Consider the following 12,604-nt stretch of genomic DNA (forward strand, 5'->3'; position numbering starts at 1 on the left):
CGTATCAATACAATGTTCGGCCACAGCTGACTTGTCCGGTTGTAATAAGCGTGTGTATCGTCGGTGCTCCACACACCTCTCATGAACGGTGCGTGTTGTTTGACCTATGTATGACTGCTCACAATTTCCGCAAGGAATCTGGTACACACCCGCTTTACGAAGGAGTAAATCGTCCTTCACAGAGCCGAGTGAAGCCGCAATCTTCGTGGGGGGCCAGAAGATCACCTTAACACAGTGTTTCTCAAGAATACGGCCTATCTTTGAAGAAAGAGCACCCACATAGGGCAGAAACGCCCTAGATCTGAAGAAATTACTATCTTCTTCCCCATCACATACCTGCTTTTTAGGTTTCGCATCGAATGCTCTACGAATTTGTTGCGGAGAATATCCATTCGATTTAAAGATACTCTTGTGGTATGTTAGCTCTCCTTGTAAATTGTCTTCATCGGATATACAGTGCGACCGATGCACTAAGGTCTTAAGGACACCCATGCTCTGAGAAGGGTGATGGCAGCTACTGGCATGAAGGTATAGATTTGTGTGCGTTGGTTTCGGATATACGGCATGTCCTAATGTGCCATCACTTTTACGGCGAACGACAACATCCAGAAAGGGGACGCAGCCGTCTTTTTCTATTTCCATAGTAAATTTAATGCTAGCATGGATGGAATTCAAATGCTCAAGAAATCGATGTAATTCATCCATACCATGGGGCCATACCACGAATGTGTCGTCCACATGTTATGGATGAATTACATCGATTTCTTGAGCATTTGAATTCCATCCATGCTAGCATTAAATTTACTATGGAAATAGAAAAAGACGGCTGCGTCCCCTTTCTGGATGTTGTCGTTCGCCGTAAAAGTGATGGCACATTAGGACATGCCGTATATCCGAAACCAACGCACACAAATCTATACCTTCATGCCAGTAGCTGCCATCACCCTTCTCAGAGCATGGGTGTCCTTAAGACCTTAGTGCATCGGTCGCACTGTATATCCGATGAAGACAATTTACAAGGAGAGATAACATACCCCAAGAGTATCTTTAAATCGAATGGATATTCTCAGCAACAAATTCGTAGAGCATTCGATGCGAAACCTAAAAAGCAGGTATGTGATGGGGAAGAAGATAGTAATTTCTTCAGATCTAGGGCGTTTCTGCCCTATGTGGGTGCTCTTTCTTCAAAGATAGGCCGTATTCTTGAGAAACACTGTGTTAAGGTGATCTTCTGGCCCCCCACGAAGATTGCGGCTTCACTCGGCTCTGTGAAGGACGATTTACTCCTTCGTAAAGCGGGTGTGTACCAGATTCCTTGCGGAAATTGTGAGCAGTCATACATAGGTCAAACAACACGCACCGTTCATGAGAGGTGTGTGGAGCACCGACGATACACACGCTTATTACAACCGGACAAGTCAGCTGTGGCCGAACATTGTATTGATACGGGTCATTCCATGAATTACAGTGATGTGAAGATTTTAACATCCACCTCTTCTTTTTGGGAATCTGTATTCAAGGAAGCTATAGAAATTCGATTAGCCAACAATTTAATAAACAGAGATAATGGTTTTAATTTGGACAAAGCATGGAATCCGGCTCTTGGAGTAATTAAATTGCAGAGAAGTCGTCATCGTGTCACCGCCGCCGATCAAACATCGATAAGCACATCGAATGTCCGTACGCCTTCGCCACTGGCGGCGCATGTGTAAGCGTATGTCTCTGCCGCCGACCAGCATCTGTGGCCCGCATGCGCAGTACCGCCGCGGTGGAGCATATAAGGCCGCGCTTGGCACCTTGTCGTCAGTCTTGTGACTCGCTCTGAAGATGGCCGGACGATACGCGGCCGAAATATCAGTAGAAGAAATTTTATTTGCGCGGCTGCATGCCCGAAATTTAATGGATCAGGTAAATGTTGTTATCATAAAGAAAGGCAAAGACCGAATGGAAGCCGAGTCCTGTAGGCCTATATATATTTTTAGACGTTTTGGGGAAAATATGCCAGAGGCTATTGGCTGACAGACTGGGGGCACACAAGGTGCTGTATGGGATGACTGACAGGCAGTTTGGCTTTAGGCCTGGGCGATCGGCGACTGACGCAATCGCCCTGGCGGTAGAGTTCTGCAGCTCAAACCCGAAGACGTATGTGGTGGGCATCATGGTGAACATCACTGGCGCCTTTGACAACCTGTGGTGGCCTTTCGCTCTCCTCCTGCTTGCGGGAGAAGCAATGTCCAGGGCTGCTATACGGCTGCCGGAGGAGCTATTGTGTTGAATGGGAGGTCTGGTTATCATCGTCTGGCGGAAAACAAAAGAATCAATGGTACCTTCCGCTGTACACCAAAAAGTGGCTTGCGGACTATGTATGTAGATGTACAGTTGGGACTTGCAAGTGGACATATGCCTTCTGCCTTTTGTTGACAGTGATCAATGATTTGCCGTTAAATACACAAATTTAAATCCTTTTTCTATTTCCAGATGCCACAAATAATACGGATTGCAATGTAAACTATATGGGAAGAAGGTATAGTGTCACATGACTGCATTGATGTTTCACTAATAAGACACGTTCAGATAGTCGGTGGAGGAAAACCTTTTACATTTTTGTGACTGTAGATAAATCGAAAGCTTCTTGTAAATTCCACGTTAAGAGTCGTGCGCAGAAATTAATTTCTGTTCTCTTGATCTCAAGGATAAGGTCCAATGACACTGAAACGCCTTCGTGTTGTGCTTTGACACCTCTATTGTTTTGTAACCTATGGGTTTTTTTTTGTAAGACACACTACATCCAAAGACCGATTGGTAAAAAATAATCTCCGATAACAATTCTGGAAATTCATGTTGGTCGTCTTTTAGGTATCTCTGCGAAGCACAGTGGTTACGACAGTGGACACCTTTTAGAGAGACGCAGGGATCAAGTCTCAGTAATTTGCCATCCTGATATACGTTTGCCTAAATCGATGAACGCTGAGAGGATTCTTCCAAAGGACGCAGTCGATTCCTTCCCCATCATTGCCCAATTCAAGCTTCTTCTCTAATGATCTCGGACATGACCTGCACATTTATAATTAAGACGATGACGGCTAATGAGCCCTTCAGTGGAGATACACAGTGCCGCAAGTAATGAAGCTACTGAGCAGAAGCACTAGGTCAGTGGTGTGTGGTATAAGTTGAGAATTTGGGTCTGACCGGAGGCGTGCTAGGGCAGCCCATGCTGTTGTGTGGACCACTGTGTCCGGATGGCGTAGTGGTCACAGCATCTGCCTAATATCAAATCCCAGTTTGGCACAACTTTTCTACTTGCTCCACTGATATGAATCAATGTCATCTGTTAATTCCTTTGTGTCTTACTTTTAATTTTCCAAGTTGAAGCACATTGAATATAAATCAGGTATGAAATTGAGGACTGTTGCTTATGGGTGTACTGATGGACTATACAAGCACACATAATCTCTTAATATCCCTCTACTCCATGAGAGGGCATACGTCACTGGTAGGGCTCCAATAACGACAAAAAAGTGAATAATCTGAAAAACACGAATCATTCCTCCAGGATGCAGCGAGTTTTAGGAGACACTTTTCAAACGACCCGCTCGTAAACAGAAGAAGAGGACGGTGAATGATAAGGAAAGGTGTCTGTAATCATTCTACATCTGTTTTTCTGAAGATTGGTTCAAATGGCTCTGAGCACTATGGGACTTAACATCTATGGTCATCAGTCCCCTAGAACTTAGAACTACTTAAACCTAACTGACCTAAGAACATCACACAACACCCAGTCATCACGAGGCAGAGAAAATCCCTGACCCCTTTCTGAAGATTGTTGACGGTTTTGCTCACTTATTAATTTTGTGTCGTGTGAAATATAGATAAAAAAGTTTTTCTGGCAATTTATTTCATTACAGTTTCTAAACTTCTCGTGACTGGAAAATTCATGCTTTGCGAGAAGGGCATATGTACCAGTTTCCTTATATGTCACATGTCGGAGCAGTTTTCCTTTCACTACTAACACAGAAGATGATTGCAAAGCTCCAGAAACTTTTCCTGTTCAAACTTTGTGTTTGAAACGGTTTATGAATTTTTTTTGTGTCTACTGAACATTTTAATTTTTGTTATGTATGTGCTTTGTGCATCGTGGAGTTCATGTGGGAAATACTTTAGCAGAATGAAGGGAATGCTGAATTCGTCGAACTCAGGTAAACATAGAGAATTAACGTTAGTGAAAGAATGTGTAACTACATAACAGCTTCATCAGTATACATCGCGTAGTGTTATTGAGATTTTCTGTCTCTTAAGGAACCGTACATACAGCAATTATTCCCTCGCTCCATGCATGCGGTGGGTAATGCTTGTACAAAGTAACCTACCCCGTGTGCTGCACAGTGGTTGTCGCACTATACATGTACACGTAAATGTTCTGTCAACTCAGTTCCATTAATTTGTGTTCATTTTTTACGATCATAGGGAGTATTTTGTATGAGAATCATAGCACTTGTGTTCTAGAAGTGGCAACTTATTTTCCTTTTTCAGACGCAAAGATGGCGCCAAGAGATGCAGAATATGAACTTATTCCACCAGATGGAGGATGGGGCTGGATGGTCGTCTTAGGAGTAGCACTCAGTAATGTAAGTATAAATACAGCGTCCAGTACCACTGAGCAATATTTTTTAGTGACAAATACGGCATTGGCTCTTGTAATCTGGAACTATTTTGGCCTGTGGATGGCATTTGTGACAGAGAATCTTAAAGGGCATAGAGCGAAGGAGTAAGAAATCTGAGTCCTACTTCACAAGATGAGATCCCCAAGTGACAGGCCATCTCGCCTGCCATTCTTCCCGTCAGACACACCAAAGTACGGTGGCATGGTACATTAACGGTCACCCGAAACCGACTCTTGTGTACAGCATACACTGATGAGCCAAAGCATTACGACCACCTGCTTAATATCAAACTTCCTGGCAGATTAAAACTGTGTGTCGGACCGAGACTCGAACTCTGGACATTTGCCTTTAGCGGACAAGAACTCTGCCGGCTGATCTACCCAATCACGACTCGTGACCCGTCCTCAAAGCTCCAATTCCGCCAGTATCTCGTCTCCTACCTTCCAAACTTCACAGAAGCTCTTCAGCGAACTTGCAGAACTAGCACTCCTGGAAGAAAGGATGTGGTGGACACATGGCTTAGCCACATCCTAGGGGATGTTTCCAGATTGAAATTTTCACTCCGCAGCACGGTCCTGCGTGTTCGTCGAACAAGGACTGTATGTGTAAAGACGGGCTGTGTATAGACTAGTCATAATCACAATGTGCAGGAGATCTTTTTTCTTGAAGCTCCTATCGGTCGCCAAATCGAAACCACAGGGAAAAGCAAAAATGTTGGCAGCATTTAACTACAGCATCCAGTTGATTCTCTGTGTAGTCACCGCTCAGTTTTAGACGTTTATCGTAACACAGTACTAACTTTCCAGTACCCTCGTCATAACAGACAGTCGCCTATGCCTTCCAGCAAATCCCTATGCTGGTCTGCAGCTAGCTGTTTGTACGAAAATGCTGTCATAGCCTGCGGTTCATGCGAGCAAAGAGATGAAAATCTCAGGGAACCAAGTCCCGGATGCATGGTGGGTGATTCAGACCCTCCCCTTCGAAATCACATCTGTGGTCATCAGTCCCCTAGAACTTAGAACTACTTAAACCTAACTAACCTAAGGACTTCACACACATCCATGCCCGAGACAGGATTCGAACCTGCGACCGTAGCGGTCACGCGGTTCCAGACTGTAGCGCCTAGAACCGCTGGCCACACCGGCCGGCCGGTTTCGAGAGGGTGCGTTTCTGGATGAGGTATCGAATATATTTCTTCCCGCTACTTATACCTCCCGAGGAGATCACGAATGTAAAATTAGAGAGATTCGAGCGCGCACGGAGGTTTTCCGGCAGTCGTTCTTGCCGCGAACCATACGCGTGTGGAACAGGAAAGGGATGTACTGACAGTGACACGTAAAGTGCCCTCCGCCACACACCATTGGGTGGCTTGCGGAGTATAAATGTAGATGTAGATGTAGATGTAGAAAATCCCCATTAATGTACGAGTACAAAATAAATGCCCAGTCTTCGGAAGCGGTAACGTCCGTCAAGTATCTGGGTGTGACTACGCGAAATGATCTCAAATGGAATGATCAGATTACACAAGTAAGGCGAACTCTAGATTGCGGTTTATTGGTAGAATCCTCAAGCGATGCAGTCCTTCAACAAAGGAAATAGCTTAAAATACGTTAGTTCGTCCAGTCTTGGAGTATTTTGTTCGTCTGTGTGGGACCCTTACCAGTTGTGTCTGATTCAAGAGATTGAGAAGGTTCAAAGAAGAGCGGCAAGATTCGTGACTGGTACATTTAGCCCTCGCGAGGGCGTTACAAATCTCATGGAAAGTTTGAAGTGGGACACACTTGGCAGATAGACGGCGCGCTAAACAGAAGGGGCTGCTCACTAAATTCCGAAATCCAATCTTCACCGAGGATGTAGAGCATATACGATTACCACCAATGATCACCATTGAAAGATAAGGGAAATAAGAGCTCGTACTGAGGCGTTCAGACCGCCCTCCGCCACACACCGCTTGGTGGCTAGCGGAGTATATGTGTAAATGTAGAGGGAGTCGGAATTGACTCTAAACATAAGTAAGTGTAACGTATTCCGAATACATAAAAGAAAGATCCTTTATTGTAAGGTTACACAATAGCAGGTCAATGACTGAGAGCATTTAGTTTCATAAAGTACCTAGGACTATGCGTCAGAAGCAACGGCCATATAAAAGTAATTGCGAGTAAGGCAGGTGCTGGACAAATCCATTGAAAGAATCCTCTGAGAATGTAATCCATCGACAAAGGAAGTAGATTGCAAAACACTCGTTCGTCCAATACTTGAATACTGGTTGTCAGTATGGGAACCGTACCAGATGGGACTCATAGAGGAAAGAGAAGCTCCAAAGAAGAGCAGCGCCCTGTGTTACAGTTTCATTTAGTGAGCACGTCACGTAGATGATCAAACAGCTCCAGTGGCAGACGCTTCGAGAGAGGTGTACTGCATCAGTGTCATTTACTGTTACAGTTCCGACAGCGTATGCTCCTAGAAGAGCCAGCCAATACACTGCTTGCTCCTACGTACATCTCGTGGAGAGACAATCAAGATAAAATTAGAGAGATTCGAGTCGACACTGAGGCTTATCTCCACTTTTTCCAGCGAACCATACGCGACTGGAACAGGAAGGGTGGATGAGACACTGAAACGCAAAGGATGATGATGATGATTATTAGTGTTTTAGGACGCACAACAGCGAGGTTATCAGCGCCCGTTCCCAAAAGTTCAATTCAGAGCCGATCTTTGCGAGAATTGTAAATGCTAAAATTTCAAGATTGGACAAAGCACATCACAACAGGTAGATAAAACTAAAAATAAAATACCAGTACAAACAGGTAAAAATAATTAACGGTGGCTGAGTGACCACTTACAAATAATGGGTGACCAAACCACTGGACAGCACATTAAGACTTCAATCCCAATATTTTGGGAAGAAGGCCAGACATCACACAAAAACGTAAAACTCTAGCGACACTCGCCTCATTATTAGTTAAAAGAGAGGGTAGGTCTGGTGGGAAACTGAAATCTTCCCTCAAACCCGCATATAAAACACACTCAGTTAAAATATGTCGTATCGACAGCTGTGTCCCACATGTCTGACATGCTGGTGGCTCCTCACGACGTAACAGAAAACCATGTGTCAAAGGACAATGTCCTATCCTAAGCCGTGTAAGGGCTACTTCCTCAGCGCGTCGTTGTCGGAAGGAGGTGAGCCACGGTCGGACAGAATCCTTCACCGCTCGCAACTTATTATCCCTCACGTCCAGCCACTGAGCCTCCCACCAACGCATGACCTTCCGAGTCACGAAAGACGTAATGGCCTGCAGGGGGACGGAACAGCGAGCAGGAGGTGGGATGGAGCAAAGGATCCTCCGTCACACATCGTAAAGTGGCTGTAGATGTTCGGGGCACCCACGCACTTTCGTGACATCGTGTTAATGAGGAGGGTAGAAGATAGCTGTTAAAATCTATGGTAACGTCATTTAGGAATTCTCACGAGGGTAATACTACCTTGTTACGAAATTTTATATTTTAGGCAAAACATGTACGTGTTTCTAATCCACAGACGTTCCTGACTCTTTCTCAATATTGTCTGCATTTTCTTGGAAACATGTTTTCCAATGCCTGAAAACATTAGCGCATTTTTGCGGGTGTCTAGCAGTGCCTCGTAGTGTTAAAGGCTATGCTGTTCTTTCACAGAACCGAAAAGATGGAAAGGTGCTAAGTCGAAACTGTAGAATAAACTTCGAGATGCAGGATGATTCACTTCCCTGGGGCGTTAACTGTGTAATACGCGATGGAGCTTCGAATGTAGGTTTAAAGGACGGCACTTACGTAGTGTCAAGGTACAAAAAATGTCCATCGGAGTGCTATCATCTTCATCCAGAAAGACGTAGTCTCCAACTTTGCAAGCGTACTGTCGTCTTATAATTTGGTATTTTGTTTGACGAGCATAATGATGAACTATCGCTAGTCTCAATACTCATCCAAAAAATGCGTCCTTCATTCTGAAGTAGGCCTTAGATGATGGTTCTTCTCAGAACTTTGTTGCCTTTGGGCTATAAACTTACGATACAATAGGCACAATTTTATCTACAAACCAAGCTTCGAACACGTCCTGCAATAACCTGTGTCCTATTGCAAGTTTAGTAGCGTTTTTATTCATAGTGACACGTCTGTTGTCTCCAGTAAACTCGTCAACTCTTGCGTACCGAGCAGACAGTTCGAGGATGGCTGTTGCGAGCCTCAGCTTGCACACTCGTTTTCACGCCTTTGAGATGTTGTACCATCTCGTCTGGCGCCTATGCACACATGTCCATATTCAATCAGAAACCTGAATTGAATGTCATCAGCACAGTTTTCCTCATTAACAGGATATTCAATGATTTCGCGCTGTCGAAACGAAATACCAATTTCGGTAGGTCTGTGTGTTAGTAGGCTATAATGTAGTGATTTTTATTACATTGTTGGAATTGCTATTGTAGTCAAGAGTTGCTCATGATTTTCAGTATTTTTGTGCTATTTACAAAAACAAATGTCTACCAAACAATGGCTCTGAGCACTATGGGACTTAACATCTATGGTCATCAGTCCCCTAGAACTTAGAACTACTTAAACCTAACTAACCTAAGGACATCACACAACACCCAGCCATCACGAGGCAGAGAAAATCCCTGACCCCGCCGGGAATCGAACCCGGGAACCCGGGCGTGGGAAGCGAGAACGCTACCGCACGACCACGAGATGCGGGCAAATGTCTACCATCAGAGTAAACTACGCTGTACAATCATAAGAGGTTTACACTGCAGTGTTACTTAATTCATTATTTCGCTGAGCAAAGAACATCATCGTATCAAAACTGTCGTAAATTGTGTTTTACACTTTTGTGTTTCAGACATGTTCCACATTCTCGAAGAACTCATCACCAGATTGCAGAACGGAATATATCTAATGTCAATTAATATATGGACTAGTGTTAAGTACTTTATTATACCGGTTGATTCAAAAAGAAAGAATACAGACGGACTGTAAAAGACTGGAAACAGGAAGGTTCAAGATTTTGACACAGCTATGCTGTCAGTAGCAACATGGCGACCACACCACAAGAGAAATAATTTCGTGTATTTGAATTTGTGTGATGTCAATCCATTGTTGAACCGCAACGTGCATTCTGTCGTCGATTCAGCAAGAAGCTGCCGCTGTTCAAGCAGATTTGTGACAGACGTAAAAAAATCTTGGAAATTTGTTTATGTGCAAAGGAAAGAGCACTGATCGAGTACGCACATCGGATGAAAACTGCGAGTATATCCGAGATACTTTCACACGGAGCCCTCAGAAATCCACAACACGGGCAGACCAGGAACATCAACTTCCTCAAACAACGAAGTGATGTGTTCTGAAGCTATGCCTGCTTATGAAGCCCTTTTTCTTTTTTCATCAGTCTACTGACTGGTTTGATGCGGCCCGCCACGAATTCCTTTCCTGTGCTAACCTCTTCATCTCAGAGTAGCACTTGCAACCTACGTCCTCAATTATTTGCTTGACGTATTCCAATCTCTGTCTTCCTATACAGTTTTTGCCCTCTACAGCTCCCTCTAGTACCATGGAAGTCATTCCCCCACGTCTTAGCAGATGTCCTATCATCCTGTCCCTTCTCCTTATCAGTGTTTTCCACATATTCCTTTCCTCTCCGATTCTGCGTAGAACCTCCTCATTCCTTACCTTATCAGTCCACCTAAATTTTAACATTCGTCTATAGCACCACATCTCAAATGCTTCGATTCTCTTCTGTTGCGGTTTTCCCACAGTCCATGTTTCACTACCATACAATGCTGTACTCCAGACGTACATCCTCAGAAATTTCTTCCTCAAATTAAGGCCGGTATTTGATATTAGTAGACTTCTGTTGGCCAGAAATGCCTTTTTTGCCATAGCGAGTCTGCTTTTGATGTCCTCCTTGCTCCGTCCGTCATTGGTTATTTTACTGCCTAGGTAGCAGAATTCCTTAACTTCATTGACTTCGTGTCCATCAATCCTGATGTTAAGTTTCTCGCTGTTCTCATTTCTACTACTTCTCATTACCTTCGTCTTTCTCCGATTTACTCCCAAACCATACTGTTTACTCATTAGACTGTTCATTCCGTTCAGCAGATCATTTAATTCTTCTTCACTTTCACTCAGGATAGCAATGTCATCAGCGAATCGTATCATTAATATCCTTTCACCTTGTATTTTAATTCCACTCTTGAACCTTTCTTTTATTTCCATCATTACTTCCTCGATGTACAAATTGAAGAGTAGGGGCGAAAGGCTACAGCCTTGTCTTACACCCTTCTTAATACGAGCACTTCGTTCTTGATCGTCCACTCTTATTATTCCCTCTTGGTTGTTGTACATGTTGTATATGACCCGTCACTCCATATAACTTACCCCTACTTTTTTCAGAATCTCGAACAGCTTGCACCATTTTATATTGTCGAACGCTTTTTCCAGGTCGACAAATCCTATGAAAGTGTCTTGATTTTTCTTTAGCCTTGCTTCCATTATTAGCCGTAACGTCAGAATTGCCTCTCTCGTCCCTTTGCTTTTCCTAAAGCCAAACTGATCTTCACCTAGCGCATTCTCAATTTTCTTTTCCCTTCTTCTGTATATTATTCTTGTAAGCACCTTCGATGCATGAGCTGTTAAGCTGATTGTGCGATAATTCTCGCACTTGTCAGCTCTTGCCGTCTTCGGAATTGTGTGGATGATGCTTTTCCGAAAGTCAGATGGTATGTCGCCAGACTCATATATTCTACACACCAACGTGAATAGTCGTTTTGTTGCCACTTCCCCCAATGATTTTAGAAATTCTGATGGAATGTTATCTATCCCTTATGGCTTATTTGACCGTAAGTGCTCCAAAGCTCTTTTAAATTCCGATTCTAATACTGGATCCCCTATCTCTTCTAAATCGACTCCTGTTTCTTCTTCTATCACATCAGACAAATCTTCACCCTCATAGTGGCTTTCAATGTATTCTTTCCACCTATCTGCTCTCTCCTTTGCATTTAACAATGGAATTCCCGTTGCACTCTTAATGTTACCACCGTTGCTTTTAATGTCACCAAAGGTTGTTTTGACTTTCCTGTATGCTGAGTCTGTCCTTCCGACATTCATATCTTTTTCGATGCCTTCACATTTTTCCTGCAGCCATTTCGTCTTAGCTTCCCTGCACTTCCTATTTATTTCATTCCTCAGCGACTTGTATTTCTGTATTCCTGATTTTCCCGGAACATGTTTGTACTTCCTCCTTTCATCAATCAACTGAAGTATTTCTTCTGTTATCCATGGTTTCTTCACAGCTATCTTCTTTGTACCTATGTTTTCCTTCCCAACTTCTGTGATGGCCCTTTTTAGAGATGTCCATTCCTCTTCAACTGTACTGCCTACTGCGCTATTCCTTACTGCTGCATCTCAAGTGTTAGAGAACTTCAAACGTATCTCGTCGTTCCTTAGTACTTCCGTATCCCACTTCTTTGCATATTGATTCTTCCTGACTAATGTCTTGAACTTCAGCCTACTCTTCATCACTACTATATTGTGATCTGAGTCTGTATCTGCTCCTGGGTACGCCTTACAATCCAGTATCTGATTTCGGAATCTCTGTCTGACCATGATGTAATCTAATTGAAATCTTCCTGTATCTCCCGGCCTTTTCCAAGTATACCTCCTCCTCTTGTGATTCTTGAACAGGGTATTCGCTATTACTAGCTGAAACTTGTTACAGAACTCAATTAGTCTTTCTCCTCTTTCATTCCTAGTCCCAAGCCCATCTTCTCCTGTAACCTTTTCTTCTACTCCTTCCCATACAACTGCATTCCAGTCGCCCATGACTATTAGATTTTCGTCCCCCTTTACATACTGCATTACCCTTTCAATATCCTCATACACTGTCTCTATCTGTTCATCTTCAGCTTGCGACGTCGGCA

General features: G+C 43.6%; 1 protein-coding gene across 2 annotated transcripts in view; it reads left to right on the top strand.

Moving 5' to 3' along the window:
• Positions 1-12,604, top strand: part of LOC126262904 (monocarboxylate transporter 1-like) — a 116,666-nt gene that overhangs the window by 29,600 nt on the left and 74,462 nt on the right. For both annotated transcript variants that reach the window (XM_049959808.1, XM_049959807.1), the window contains one exon: positions 4,531-4,625. In XM_049959808.1, the coding sequence (XP_049815765.1) occupies positions 4,539-4,625 (87 nt within the window). In that variant the 5' untranslated portion in view covers positions 4,531-4,538. The remainder of the gene's footprint in view (positions 1-4,530; positions 4,626-12,604) is intronic.

This window comes from Schistocerca nitens, chromosome 6, assembly GCF_023898315.1.
Source record: "Schistocerca nitens isolate TAMUIC-IGC-003100 chromosome 6, iqSchNite1.1, whole genome shotgun sequence".
In the NCBI taxonomy this organism is placed as follows: Eukaryota; Metazoa; Arthropoda; class Insecta; order Orthoptera; family Acrididae; genus Schistocerca; species Schistocerca nitens.